Genomic DNA, 15510 nt, shown 5'->3' with positions numbered 1-15510 from the left:
CACCTAAACACACACCCAATCACAACATGTCAGCTTAGAAAGATCAATTAACCTAAAGATCACATGTAAGAGATAGCTGAGAGACTGGAAAATTCAGAAAACACCCAGCCATATACAACTGTGCAGAATCTATTCTAATGAGATCTGCAATGTTTAGAGTGTGAGCAGAAGAGATCTTTCTTCTTTCTGATCTTTAGTTCTTTTTTTGTGAAATTCCTAGATGTACTCAGGCCAGCCAAAAAATATAATCCCTAGATCTTCTTCAAGGTTTCCTCAAAGATGAATATGCTTAGTACGCCTCCCTTGGAAGGAGTCTAGTGGCTATCCTCCATAATGATCACATCTCCTCAACAGATTCCCTTGATCTGAAGCAGCAGTGGTAGTAATATACTGTGCTTGTCACCAAGACTGAAGTCTATTGTACAACTCCACCAATTAGCTTTCTTTGCTCTTTACCTACATCTAATTGGGATGTGCACTGCATGAAAATACAGAGTTTTAACTGTTTCTCCACAGTCCAGTGAAATACCCACAAGTACTGCCATTGCTGCATTAATCTAATGGTCAATCCAATGATCCCTTCTACCATTACTCACAAGCAATATTTAGAGGCACTTAAACTATTCTACCTGAGCCAAAGTCCTCTTCCTTACTTATATAAATCAACTCAGTCTTTTCCAAGAAAGAAGCAAATTTAAAAGTGCTGATTTTTGTCCCAATTGATTTATACTTGGCTTAGAAACACTCTAGTGCATGCCAGACATCACAGTTAGATGGGCCCAAGTGCATTAGGTTATTTGCAACTTGCAGAAAAGCAGTGCTGAGGTCTTTATACTGAGTGCTTTCCAAGCCTCAGTAAAGGTTTGATTCTCTGTCCATATTTTAAAGATTAAACAAGATACACACTTGGAGCCCTCGGCCTACCTTAAAGGAATTTCAGGACACAGCTCCTGCACCAAAAATACATGGACGAAAGATTTTCAGTAATATCCCTGGAACCTGGGTGGTAGATTTTGAGCATGTGTTTTGATAATAAAAAAGTGTGTCTCCATTATTGACATCTTCCCAGTTAGACTACATAGAGACCAAATAGCACTCATTCCATCAACTGGCCGACCATTACTAAGATAGCTACATAAAGTTTCCATGCATGTTTCATGATTAATTTGGTTTTGGGTCCATGGCTAATTTTTACAGTGTGAGGGTGAGACTGTGTGGGAAGAGGACTGACCTTGACTGGCCTTGTAAGGACCTCTGCCACCTCAGTTAAGATGAGATAATACACTTTTTTGTTTTTCATTTCCTATTTCTGATTTATTTAGCCTTTGGGTCTGCTAATGTTTTTCTCACCTTGACAGAACAGAAATTTGTACAAAAATAAAAATCTGTGAACCCATGATGAAACATGTTTTTGAGAGAATAAAGCAAGTTTAGTAGTATGTAAAAACATTACAAAGCAGGTTAACAATCTTATGATGTTTTTTCAATAGGTATTATTAGAATTTGCATACAATAAAGACTTTCTAGTACACCACCTCACGTTTGTTGTAGTAATAGAAATAGTAGTAAAGAACCTCAAATCCTACACAACATGAGGTTCTCAGAAATTAAAGGAAGTGTATGGGGTTTCTGAATAAGTGCAGATTGCATTTTGACAACAGCCTTAAATCTACATCACTCACAGAGCTAAAATATTACTTCTTTATCAGATGATAAACCTCTAGAATGTGCTTCAGTTTTATATGACATGCACCATTCATGTTGTTTTTCTTTAGCATTCTTCCTCAAACATTCGCATTTTGGACTCAAAAACACATAAAAAATGAAAATAAAACCAATTAGTGATTAAATAGGTTCCTGTAGTCACCTTATTATTGTGTTTACCCTGGAGAAAACAAGCCAAAAATGTTAATTTTGTTTTCAACAACAAAAAACGTTATTAAGTGTAACAGAAACATGTAAATACCAATATTACAGTAAAAAAGATATTTTAATATCTGCTTTTGTACTATTGCAGATTTAGTATGCATACCTCAAGTGACATGTTATGACCCAGTCACCAACATACATGGACTCTGTTCGAGTAGATGTCATAAGATTATTTTGTAACATTTTTATGTTGATTGAGTATGACAGGTTAGAAGGTCAGTGGCTGAACCACACAAATAACACCAATCATTGTGTTATTAGAGCCTACTACAACGCAAGGAATAGTGACTTCCATCTTTCCTCTGGCACAAACATTAACAGTTGCTGCATTGTGAACAGTGCTTAGGAGGCAGACAACTTTCTTGTCCATCCTTCCACTTGATTGCAATCATTTTGTCATTTTTACATGCATGTACTGCACTATGCTGTAGCTTGACACACTGGAGTCACCATGCTTATCACAGTGGTTCGGTCATGCAGTGACATATGCATCAGTTTTCCTTAAAGTAAAGAATGGACTAGAATTTCAAGCCCAAATCATCCTAGGAGTTAATATCAAGGTGGTTAAGATAATAGCAGCAGAGTGTGGGAGGAATCCATATTAGTGTCTTTATTCCTTCCCTATATGAAGATATTAGGTTAACTTTAAAATTGGCACAAGGCTAAATGAGTGAGAAACTGAAGCATAGTATTAATCGATCAGCTACAATAAACCTGCTTAGTCAAACTAAGGATTTGCAGTAGGGAGCTTTCTATTGAAGGTGATCCCATAAATAAAGGACTCTGGAAATTCATGATCCTAACCCTAAAACAACCTATAGGAAAACTGCATTTTTTAAAGGTTCATTTTCTTTGCGATTCAAAACCCAATTGGACAGTTAATTCTGTTTTTTTTTTCTTCCTGGTTAAAAAAAGCACAAAAGCACGTAATATTTTGAAATAAGTTTATAAAGTACAGAGAATTTGTTGATTTAGGTATTTTTTAAAAGCCTTAAATTTTACACCGTAAGGGTGGGGATTGATCTGTTCTTAGCATAATTCTTTTTTTTCTTTTTTTTTTGTAAAAATGTGATTGCTATGTATTGATTGTAATAAAATTAATAAAAAAAAAAAAAAAAAAAAAAAGCACAATCCAGTAATAAACTGGGCTTCAGCAGAAATAGCATCTTGGGGAACATCATGTTTTCAACATTGTTTAATAAAATTATGCTTCTGTTGTTCAATGTGTCTCAGTGGAGATCTTACATTATAAATATGATGATTTTAGAGATATATTCAACAAATCATCTCCCATATAACAATTATCATAACTTGTTGTTTCTAATATTTTGTCTTCCTTCTTCTTGTATGTTGATCACTAAAATCTTTCATATGATCATATCAAAGTTTTTTTTTAAATCAAGATGAATAATATCATACATGACTATCTGACTAAATTCTTCTGTTGAATCCTCTTAAAATTTTGGCTTATTTGTGAAATAGTTTCTCATATCTAAATCCATGTTACCTCTTTACTAATATATCTGTAATTGAAGTGTGTTGTTCAATTTTGTCATTCATGATTGCTTCCATAATTACACCTTTGACAGATGATACAAACAATCACCTTTTTTTATATATGATTGATTCATCTGAATGAAAGGTGTGACATACTGGATGTAAAGATGACATTTTGCATGTGTTATTTCCAAATACCCTGTCTTTGTGAAATGAGCTTCAGACTATACCTTTCTGCTCCTTTTTAGTCTCCTTCACAAGCTCTGACTTCTTCCCCAGCATTGAAGTAATGCTCCACTTCTCAGAGCTGAGATTGTAAGTGCTAATATCTCATCTGTAACACACACTCATCACTTGGCATGCACTGAAAACTGAACATTCTCCTTCATCATCAGTGGCCATTGCCATTTAGTCCATTTCATTTGTATATGATCCATCATGGAGTTTGTCCTTTGGCTATCTTCTCCCGTTACGAATCCACCAGCAGCTTCCAAAAGCACATCTTTAAGTGTCACACAATCCCTTCAAATGCCCCAAGTCATAATGCTAGGAGGTTACATTAGAGAATGTATTATACAATTACTTGCATCGTGAAATGTCCGTTTATCAAAACAGGTACAATTGTGCAATGGTAAGTCCATTTGTTTTGATTATGTTGTGCATTTAGGAAATGTGTGTTTAACGGATATGCTAGCCCTTATGTCCCTTTTTCTTTTTGTGTCTTGTTGCCTTTGTTCATTGGACATTCTATCTCTTACAGCCCTCTTTCATTGTGTTTCTTGTTCCCTTTGTGGCAACCTTCTTGTGGATGGCGGATGCCATTAAAACCGGGTGCAGATGCTGTTGTTTCGTTGTTTTATACAGATAGATTAGATAGATTTAAATTAAAAATCACTCACCATTCTGTATTTTGGGTCTCTGAAGCCCCTCCTTGGATGGCTTGAGTAGTGCAACCAGGCCCTTCAGCAGAGCTGGCCTAACTTCATAATTCATGAGTTCTTGTATCATCTCAATTGCTGAAAAGAAAAAAAATTGTCATGCTGTTGGTTTCTGTTATGCTAACATTTTCATCCAGATTTGCACTTTCAGTTATATATGAATACATGTTGTTGTTTCTTCTAAAGAGCCTAAATCATACGGTTTCACTCTTATATTCAGTATATCTGAACTCCAAACATTATTTTATTTAAAAAAATAGTGAATAACAGACTGTATATAATACAGTCTGCATTAAATGAAGGCAATGTTTCACATTTCCACAGTTTTCAACTGCTGAAAAAGGAGTTACATTTGCTTGCCACTATAACACACACTTGACATACCATCCCTAGAAATTGTATACTCACTTACTCTTGTTACCTATTAATGCCTGAGGCATTAGTAGGATTAGACAATCAAGCATTCAATCTTGTAAAGACTGGAGGATAGCAAATATTATCCCATTGTATAAAAAGGGTAATTGGGTAGATCCAAATAACTACAGGCCAATATGATTCTTACTAGGACTAGATGTTAAAATCCCTAATTTTTCAGCACAACAGTTGAAAGGAGAGGTCATCTTGAGTGGAGTTAAATTTGCCACAGATTGCCAAACCAATGTGACACATCTTCAGTTGTATGCCCCGACTTCATTGGGTGTTTCGCCGCTTATCACAAGACACCCTTCCCACCCTGGTTGATCAGACCCGGGTGTGTGTGTAGCATGGTGACACCACTGGATCAATTGGCAGCCCATGTTAAGTCCCTACATTTCAGCCACAGCCAGTGACTGCTTATGGCAAGCTCTTTGATTGCCTTCCGCTGAGCCTGCCCTCTGATCCCTACTTCCTTCAATAGCCTCGTGGTGGAACTGGCTACAAACCCTCTGCATCCCACCTCCACTGGCCACACTTTGACGTTCCAGCCCGCCTCTGCTTCAGCTGCTAAACTGGCATATCGACAGCCTCTTCCGAATGCCTCATCGATAGCATCCTCCCATGGGAAGTGTCATCTCAACGTTGAAGACACGCCGACAGGACTTGGACCAGAGCACAAGATCTGGACTCAGGTTAGTTGTTGCAATTTCAGGTGGGAAGGTGAGCCTCTGGTTGAGGTCCACTCGCAACTCCCAGTCCCGGGCTGGGTTCAATGGACCATTATCTGGGAGTAAAGGCTTGGTCCGCTGTTTCTGCCCTTCCCGCATGAAGGTTGTTCTCCGTGGGATGATACTTTGCGCTTCTAGAGGCATGGTGTTAATGGTTACTCTCTTGTTCTCAATTTCGGCAGCCAAGCATCTCAGCACTTGGTTGTGGCGCCAGGTGTATCTTCCTTGAGTTAAGCTGGTCTTGCAACCCACCAGTATGTGTTTGAGGGTTGCTGGGATAGCGCACAGGGGACATGTTGGATCCTTTTCATGCCAAAGATGTAGGTTGGTTGGGGAGGGCAAGACGTTGTATGTGGCTCTGATGATGAAACTTAGTCTATTAGCCTCCATGCTCCACATCTCACTCCAAATAATTTTCCTCCATTTCCACACCATCCCACTTCATCCAGCGGCCTTGTTGGGCTTGGGAGACCGCCTTGGCACACCTGGCTGCTTCCTCCTGGTGGCATTAATAATTTTAACATGCATCACAGGCAAATTAATGGAAGCAATCATTAAAAAGAAGATTAACCAGCAAACGTCTAGAACAGGAGTTTTAGCATGTTGTCATCATGGGTTCAGGCAAGGTAGGTTGTATTTCACTAATATGCTGGAATTCTATGAGGAAGCAACAAAATACAATCAGAGAGGTGTATATTATTTATCTTAATTTTCAGATAGATTTCAATAAGATACAACATGAAATGTTAGTGAGCAAACTAAAAGAGGTAGTAATTTAGGGCACATATGTAACTGAGAGCATTTTTTTCAGAAATGGTGGTCTCCTTCAGGGATCAGCAGCGAGTCTGCTGCTCTTTTAAATAAACTTAAATGATGTGGACAAGAATATCATCAAAATCTGGTTAAGATGATAACAAACTATGTGGAAGGGCAGATAATGTAGAATTAGCTCAGTTGTTACAGAGGGACTTGAGTAGAATGCAGGCTTAAGCAGATTGGTGGAAGATGGAATTTAATATAAATAAATGTGAGGTGTTACATGTAGGAAATACAGATGTTAGACTTGAATACACAGCAGGAGGTGCGATACTTGAACCTGCACTTTATGAGAAGAACACAGGAGTCATAGTGGATTCATCACTTTCTACATCCGGACAGTTTACAGAGGAACTCAAGAAAACTAATAAGATGTTAGGCTATATATCACAACTTGTAGAGTTCAAGTCAATGAAAGTTATGCTTAAGTTATATAACACACTACTGAGACCTCATCTGGAGTACAGTGTTCAGTTTTGGTCTCCATATTACAAAAAAGACCAGTGGTAGAGAAAGTTTAGAGAAGAGTGACTAGGATGTTTCCTAGACTAAGAAGTTTTTGCTGTGTGGATAGATTGAAGGAGTTAAACATTTTCAGTTTAAATAAACAGAGATTAATAGGGGGAGTGATTGAAGTGTTTAAAATTATAAAATGAATTAGTGCAGATAATCCCAATTGCTACTATAAAAAAAAAATCTGCAACCAGAGCACAAAGACACAGTTGGAAACCTGTTAACTGCAGAAAAATGTTAGAAAGTTTTTCTTCATGCAAAGAACTGTAGAAATATGGAATAAATTAACAAGTAATGTGAGCGGAGAGTAGGACTTTAGGGACCTTCACATCTCAAATAGATGTTATCTTGGACAATCTAGGTGAACAGAATGGATGAGCTCTTTAGCCATAATAGGCAGTTCTTGTCACTGCTTTTCTAATGTTCTAATGTACTGCAGAGTCCCTTTTATAACATCAATTACAAAAAAAAAAACTAAATTGATGGTAATTTAATTTTCATCTGCTTTTCACTACTTACCTTCATATTGCACCTCAAGATGGAAGGATCTCAGGACATTCAGAAGAGGATCTACAATACTGGAATGAGCAGTTTTCACAATTGCCTGTAAATAAAAAAGGAATTTTCATGAAAGAAATACACTTTGAGGCAAATGTCAAGTGCATCAGCCTCTAAACAAGCCCATTTGGTGCAGTAAACTGACTATGTTGAGAATTTTGCCAATTAAACATTGACGTTTCTAAAGAGGACTAAATAAATTAAGGAACTGTCAAGAGCTCCATCCTAGTAACATCACTTACATTGTGAAGTATAGCATACTGGATAGTTTTTCAAAATATTAATTTAGATAGTATTTCTCAGTAAGAGCTGGCATTCATCCAAAATATTTAAAAAACGACAATTGACATGTACTCGAGGACAACAGTGGAAATTAAGGAGAAATGCATTTAGGACTGAATCAAGGAAGCAATTGTTTACTCAGAGAGTTGTGGGAATCTGCAACAATCTACCAAGACATGTAGCTAAAGCAGAAATACTGATAACCTTTAAGAAATATATGAAAGAGAAGTTGGGACAGTATAGCTGCTAGCTAAACAAACAAGCCTGGTGGACTGAATGGTCTCCTCTCATTTGTCAGATTTCTCATGATCTGGAATTTCAAACGAATAATGGGCATGAAAATGTAGTATGGTAGCTAAAGCATTGTGTTTGTGGTAAATATTATATGCAGTATAAGCAATGAACAATCATTAATCCCGACATTTTCTGAACTCCCTTATCCATTACTAAATTATAAGACATCAAAGGCAGTCCTGTCAATTGCCTTGAGTAGGACAGCAGGCCATCACACACATCAGGCCTAATTAGTGTTACCATGTCACCTACTTGAAAATACAAGATAATTCCTTTTCAAAGTTTACAGGACTCACTGTCTATGACACCTACTTCAAAATACAAGATCATTCCTTTTCAAAATTTACTGGACTCACTGTCTATGACAGGGTGAGGAGCTCAGCAATGCAGCAGGACCTTCAAGCACAGTCACTGCTTCTCCACATCGAGAGGAGTCAGTTGAAATGGTTTTAGCATGTCATTAAGATGACATCCTCTATTGGAAAGTGTACAAGGCACAGCTTTGGAAAGTGTATAAGGGACACACCTATGATAAATTGGAGAGATTATATATACCAGATGTCCTGCTAGCATCTGGGTATTTGTCAGGAAAGGCTGGAGGAAATTGTTGGGGATAGGGAGGCCTGATCATTGTTGCTCAGAATGTTGCTACCATGAGTGTCAACAGGAAAAACAGAATGAAAATTCCATCTAACAGTATGCCTTTTGACTGTAATTGGACATCTGAGTCACCAAGGAAAACCCTTGAGAACATTGGCAATCCTGTTTAAGCCTAATTGACATTCAAATGCAGATTAAGTAGCCCTTCCATTATCTATTGCATTCCGAAACTAAAATGATTGAAATTGTGACATTTTTTACATTATCTGAAAAGTTTGTTTTTGTCTATGTTGTGTTTCTTGTTGCATGAAACACATAAAGGGAAGAAGGCCTCCAAAAACTCACATTAAAAGCTAGACCCACCCTTAATGCTGCTCTGAGGCACTGGATTTGGCCTTACCCTAGGCAGCCTAACCCACATTCATAAGGCACAGAAATACTGTTAAGACTGGCAAAAGTTCAAAATAGAAGGTCACAAAAAACTGGAGAGAGAAGAGATAATCTGTGAAACCTCAAATACAAAAACTAAAGAAAGTATTGTATAATCCAAGAATGTATTAGTCAAAAAAGAGTGCAAAAGGAAGGACAGAAAAAAAGGGCAAATGTAGAGCAAAAGCAGATTTTACCCAAAAGGCAAAACCTAAGGCAAACAAATCTAGACCAAATCAAAAGGTACCACATTAGAGCCAGGGGTCAAAACCAGAAAAAACAAAATATTCAAAAATCTCAAATGAAATTCCATATGAAGTAATACCACAGCTGAAATGAGAACTTCAGCTTCACATTAAATTCTTGCTATGCAGTCTCATGGCAGCATCATTAGATGGCCCTGTCTCTTTGGGCTCCATATGAAGGAGACAGGGCAGATTTAAAAAATACTATACAGGTCCTTGTCAAAAAATTAGCATATTGTGATAAAGTTCATTATTTTCTGTAATGTACTGATAAACATTAGACTTTCATATATTTTAGAATCATTACACACAGCTGAAGTAGTTCAAGCCTTTAATTGTTTTAATATTGATGATTTTGGCATACAGCTCATGAAAACCCAAAATTCCTATCTCAAAAAATTAGCATATCATGAAAAGGTTCTCTAAACGAGCTATTAACCTAATCATCTGAATCAACTAATTAACTCTAAACACCTGCAAAAGATTCCTGAGGCTTTTAAAAACTCCCAGCCTGGTTCATTACTCAAAACCGCAATCATGGGTAAGACTGCAGACCTGACTGCTGTCCAGAAGGCCATCATTGACACGCTCAAGCAAGAGGGTAAGACACAGAAAGAAATTTCTGAACGAATAGGCTGTTCCCAGAGTGTTGTATCAAGGCACCTCAGTGGGAAGTCTGTGGGAAGGAAAAAGTGTGGCAGAAAATGCTGCACAACGAGAAGAGGTGACCGGACCCTGAGGAAGATTGTGGAGAAGGACCGATTCCAGACCTTGGGGGACCTGCGGAAGCAGTGGACTGAGTCTGGAGTAGAAACATCCAGAGCCACCGTGTACAGGTGTGTGCAGGAAATGGGCTACAGGTGCCGCATTCCCCAGGTCAAGCCACTTTTGAACCAGAAACAGCGGCAGAAGCGCCTGACCTGGGCTACAGAGAAGCAGCACTGGACTGTTGCTCAGTGGTCCAAAGTACTTTTTTCGGATGAAAGCACATTTTGCATGTCATTGAAATCAAGGTGCCAGAGTCTGGAGGAAGACTGGGGAGAGGAAATGCCAAAATGCCTGAAGTCCAGTGTCAAGTACCCACAGTCAGTGATGGTCTGGGGTGCCATGTCAGCTGCTGGTGTTGGTCCACTGTGTTTTATCAAGGGCAGGGTCAATGCAGCTAGCTATCAGGAGATTTTGGAGCACTTCATGCTTCCATCTGCTGAAAAGCTTTATGGAGATGAAGATTTCATTTTCAGCACGACCTGGCACCTGCTCACAGTGCCAAAACCACTGGTAAATGGTTTACTGACCATGGTATTACTGTGCTCAATTGGCCTGCCAACTCTCCTGACCTGAACCCCATAGAGAATCTGTGGGATATTGTGAAGAGAAAGTTGAGAGACACAAGACCCAACACTCTGGATGAGCATAAGGCCGCTATCGAAGCATCCTGGGCCTCCATAACACCTCAGCAGTGCCACAGGCTGATTGCCTCCATGCCACGCCGCATTGAAGCAGTCATTTCTGCAAAAGGATTCCCAACCAAGTATTGAGTGCATAACTGAACATAATTATTTGAAGGTTGACTTTTTTTGTATTAAAAACACTTTTCTTTTATTGGTCGGATGAAATATGCTAATTTTTGAGATAGGAATTTTGGGTTTTCATGAGCTGTATGCCAAAATCATCAATATTAAAACAATAAAAGGCTTGAACTACTTCAGTTGTGTGTAATGAATCTAAAATATATGAAAGTCTAATGTTTATCAGTACATTACAGAAAATAATGAACTTTATCACAATATGCTAATTTTTTGAGAAGGACAAAAGTAACAAGACACACAAAATAATAATAATAATAATAATAATAATGGATAGATATAATTTAAAAAAAATCTAAATATTACAAAAATACAAAGACAAAACAAAAACAAAAACAGAATTAATAACATACTATGAAAATCTGTATTTAAAAAATAAGCTAAATAACTAAATAAGCAAAAAATAAACTTGAGCCCATAACAGTCTGCACATAATATTCATCTGCAAAAAGTACAATTAACAAACTATTTCATTTTATACTTAGTGTAGGATGAATTTGATTTTGAATCTGTTTTTCATAATGATAAAAACTTGTTATATAAAAATATTCTGCAGTCTTGTTTCTGTTACATATTGGGTGAAAAAAGGTGTTTTATTCTTGTGGTAGCTTTGGTTAGTTTAATTTATTCTACAAGTGATAAAAAATGATGTACAGTATAAGCAAGAAGCTCACCTGTAGAACTCGAATGGTTTGCAGCGCCAGCTGCTGAGCTTTGGGGGAGTTGCAAGGAAGAAGAGCAATCAGTCCCTTGTAGACTTGCATTTGGTACTGAGGATTTCCATGAGCTAAAGATTCTAGCAGTGCACATGCTTGTTCTTGAGTATGTTCTGATTTTGACTTGGCCAGGCATTCAGCAACAGCTCGTACACCTACAGAGATTACATAAAACTGCTTATATGAATTATTACAAAGGAATTTTAAAATGGATTATTTAGACTATGAATATTTCAGCCATGTTCTTAAGTAGATCCTTCTTCAATGTTTGGCTGAATTTTACTTTTCCATTCCTCATGCACTTGTGTCCAGATATCTGGTGGAAGCAAATGCCATTTAATCAAGTCATTTAAAATATGCCTATGTGAAAACAGGGGCACCTATGGAAACCCCCTAGCATTGATGGTAAAAGTTTATGAATGCTATGTAAGGAAGAATATACTCTATGGGACTGAGACATTTCTGATAAAGGCTGAATATGAAGCAAAGCTGGAAAGAAAAGAGATAAAAAATATCAGTTTGATGTATGGAGTATTAAGAAATGAAAAGAAGATGAATATTGACTTAAGAGTAAGACTGGCCTTGGAGGCGTTAGACATTATGCTGAGGAGAAACAGACTAAGGTGGTTTGGGAATGTGGTGCAAAAGGCAGAAAATGATTGGCTGAAGAGTTACCAAGATGGAGATAGAAGGGATGAGGCCAAGAGATAAGACAAAGAAGTTATGGCTTAAAGTGGTGTGAAATGATGTGAAAAGCATGAATCTCTTGCCAAGGAATGCCCAGGACCATACAGATTAGGACACAGATTAAAATGGAAAATTATTAAACTTTGTAAACTCAGAAAATGGCTATTAAACCATTGTTTTTGAAGACTACATGAGCCCAGAGTACCTATTACTTTGGTACCTGTACACAAAAACGAACACAAAACAATGCATTCAAAATTTGTATAATCTAATTAGCATTCAAATGTAATATAACATTCTGAAAGTTATACTCGGAGATGGGAGTGTCAAATTCAGGCATAGGCTTAAGGCAATAACTAATGCTGGATGTCAGCAGGGCCCACTCATTCACACATTTTCACTCACTTATAATCACATAAGGCCAATCTAAACATGATAGTAATCTAAACAAAACACTAAAGAGCAAAGTTCGTAATAAATGTAAGGTTTTACTATGCTCAAAAGATGATGAGATGGAGAACAGAAGCTACAACATATAAATAAAGCAATGCTGGGCACAAGAATCCAAAACTCTCTCTGCTCACCTCCTTAATTCTTTGAATCTCTCTAGCAATATACCTGGCTAAAATACCTCCCTACCTAAGAGCCCTGACCACTTTCTAAGCTCATTGCTCCAGGCCTAAAGGTACTCTGGACAAGGGTATGCTTTATACCTTCTTTGGAAATACTTATTAGACAACACTAGAAACCCCTTCCATTGTTATTAAACTCAATGTTTGCCTGTGTCCTTCCATTATGAGTACCCTTTGGCATTCCCTTTATCTACTGAAAAGCAAGCCCCAATTTCTACAGGAGTGCCCCTGCATTGCCGTCGTTGGTTGTGGGCAAAGGTATTTGGCTTTCAGCCCTGTCCTTGTCATTTTCCATATAATTTAGTATCCCCTGAGTAATAATTACATAAAGGAATGGTGTCTTCTAATAAAGGTCACTCCTTACTGTATTGTCTATTGAACCTTTCTTAATTTTTTGTATCTCAGCCTTCAGGAGCCTGTTTTAATTTTAAAGAAGCTCCATAAGAATGTACATAATCGGATGGATTTACAGTAATACTTCTATGATCATTAAAGTATACTACTTTAAATGATTAAGAACCTAAGACAGGAGGAAGTGGTGATGTAAAAAACAAAACTTTGAACACAAGTTAAAAAGAGGAAGATACACTACCATAGCTTTCGCAGATGATTTCCTTGTACTTCCTTCCAGCACTAGCAATGCTTTGAAGAAGTTTTATGGCTTCTGTTTTATCCTCTTCTTTTGACTGTGCCTGTCCCAGAATCTCTAGGAGTGTTAAAACGCCACCAATCTCCAAAAACTCAATTAGGTAACGATGGCTAGAGAACCATATAAATATCAAATTAAGAAAGCAGAAGGAGATGCCCTTACAGAAATCATTTTTACAAATAATCAAGTTGTACTTACTTGCTTGCTGCAGAAAGAAATACACCAATTGCTTGTAACTGTAACCCTAAACATGTACCAATCATATAGCTGGTGGTCAAAACAGTTAAGGAAAGAATCATCTTAAATAAGACTTTGTGGTTGTTGGTAGCAATGGTGGGCTGGCGCCCTGCCCGGGGTTTGTTTCCTGCCTTGCCCCCTGTGTTGGCTGGGATTGGCTCCAACAGACCCCCGTGACCCTGTGATGGATGGATGGTTGTTGGTAGAGTATAGGTTATGACTCTCAGACATATATGAAAATATCCAGTTAATCAGGTTCATTACAGAATGTTTAAACAAAAGTATAATTTACAGACAAATTATCCATCCAGTATCCATCCCGCTATATCCCAACTACAAGGTCACGGGGGTCTGCTGGAGCCAATCCCAGCCAATACAGGGTGCTAGGCAGGAAGCAAATCCCGGGCAGGGCGCCAGCCCACCGCAGCAGATGAATTAGCAGGTATGAAATAAATTAAAATCTCTTTTACTAACTGTGAGTTTTGATAGCTGGTCACAGTCCACAACTAATCCATATAATATGCATCTTTTAAGAATTTGCTATTCAGCCTTGCATGAAAAATAAAATACACATATTTTATGTTAATTGTAGATTTGAAGTTGGTAAGAACAAAAGTCTATCACAAGACATGCCACAATTTTAGTCATGAGTTAACCTAACATACAGACCTTTGGGATGTATGCAAAAAACAGAGCACTCAAAGAAAATCCACTCAGATTTGGAAAGAATATCCAGATTCTCAAAGGGATTGATCAAGAATCTGTGAAGAAGCAACACTAATCATTTCATCCATCCATTTTCCAACCCACTGAATCTGAATACAGGGTCACGGGGTCTGCTGGAGCCAATTCCAGCCAACACAGGGCAGGAACCAATCCTGGGCAGGGTGCCAACCCACCGCAGGACACACACAAACACACCAAGCACACACTAGGGCCAATTTAGAATCTCCAACCCTCCTAACTTGCATGTCTTTGGATTGTGGGAGGAAACCGGAGTGCCTGGAGGAAACCCACGCAGACACGGGGAGAACGTGCAAACTCCACGCAGGGAGGACCCGGGAAGTGAACCTGGGTCTCCTAACTGCGAGGCAGCAGCGCTACCACTGCGCCACCGTGCTGCCCACTAATCATTCCATCACTTAATATTCATTATATGATCTATAATTTCGAAATTAAAGTTTCTAACATGTTTTATTAGGTAAGTGGCAGTTAATATAAAATACAATTTTAGGCAGCTTCCTCCTGGCTTTAGACTGGCACAGCATTTTCTGTAATTTGAAGATAGCTTTTTTGACTTGTTTTCATCAAGAACTCACTCATTGCTGTTGTCATTTTTTCTGTATGCCACTTCTCCATTTTTTTGCTTATTACTTCTTACTTCTGGAGTTCCACTAGTAACTAAAATAATTATTTAAAATATATCTAAAAGAATTTTTTTCTTAATTTAAAATTTTTGAATCAGTTATTTTCTATAGTTACTATTATAAGGTAATTCAAGGAAGAGTAAGGGCTGGCTGACATTAAACATTAAAAGGACTACCAAGAGTTACAATCAGACGTGCACACCACAGGGGAAAGATTTAAATGTGACGACAGAAGTGACACAGCCAAAATGTGCAGATATGTTCATCTTTGCCAATATCAATGAAATTCAACTGGCATATCTAATTATTAGGCAGCAAACACCCACCCAGTGCTCTAAACAGATTACTTTCAGAAAAAACATTAACTGAGTTGTAATTTCTTCATTCATT

At 37.8% G+C, this 15510-nt stretch overlaps 1 protein-coding gene across 1 annotated transcript in view; it reads right to left on the bottom strand.

Annotated features, from left to right (window-relative positions):
• armh1 (armadillo like helical domain containing 1) overlaps nucleotides 1–15510 on the bottom strand; it is a 45126-nt gene that overhangs the window by 25552 nt on the left and 4064 nt on the right. The window contains exons 3-7 of the mRNA XM_039735819.1: nucleotides 13715–13783; nucleotides 13460–13626; nucleotides 11507–11703; nucleotides 7358–7442; nucleotides 4326–4442 (exon numbers count right to left, since the gene is read on the bottom strand). Coding sequence (XP_039591753.1) covers nucleotides 4326–4442; nucleotides 7358–7442; nucleotides 11507–11703; nucleotides 13460–13626; nucleotides 13715–13783 — 635 coding nt within the window. The remainder of the gene's footprint in view (nucleotides 1–4325; nucleotides 4443–7357; nucleotides 7443–11506; nucleotides 11704–13459; nucleotides 13627–13714; nucleotides 13784–15510) is intronic.

Source organism: Polypterus senegalus, chromosome 14, assembly GCF_016835505.1.
Source record: "Polypterus senegalus isolate Bchr_013 chromosome 14, ASM1683550v1, whole genome shotgun sequence".
Taxonomy (NCBI): domain Eukaryota; kingdom Metazoa; phylum Chordata; class Cladistia; order Polypteriformes; family Polypteridae; genus Polypterus; species Polypterus senegalus.
Note: the sequence above shows the minus strand (reverse complement) of the source record. Positions and strands in the feature narration are given on the sequence as shown.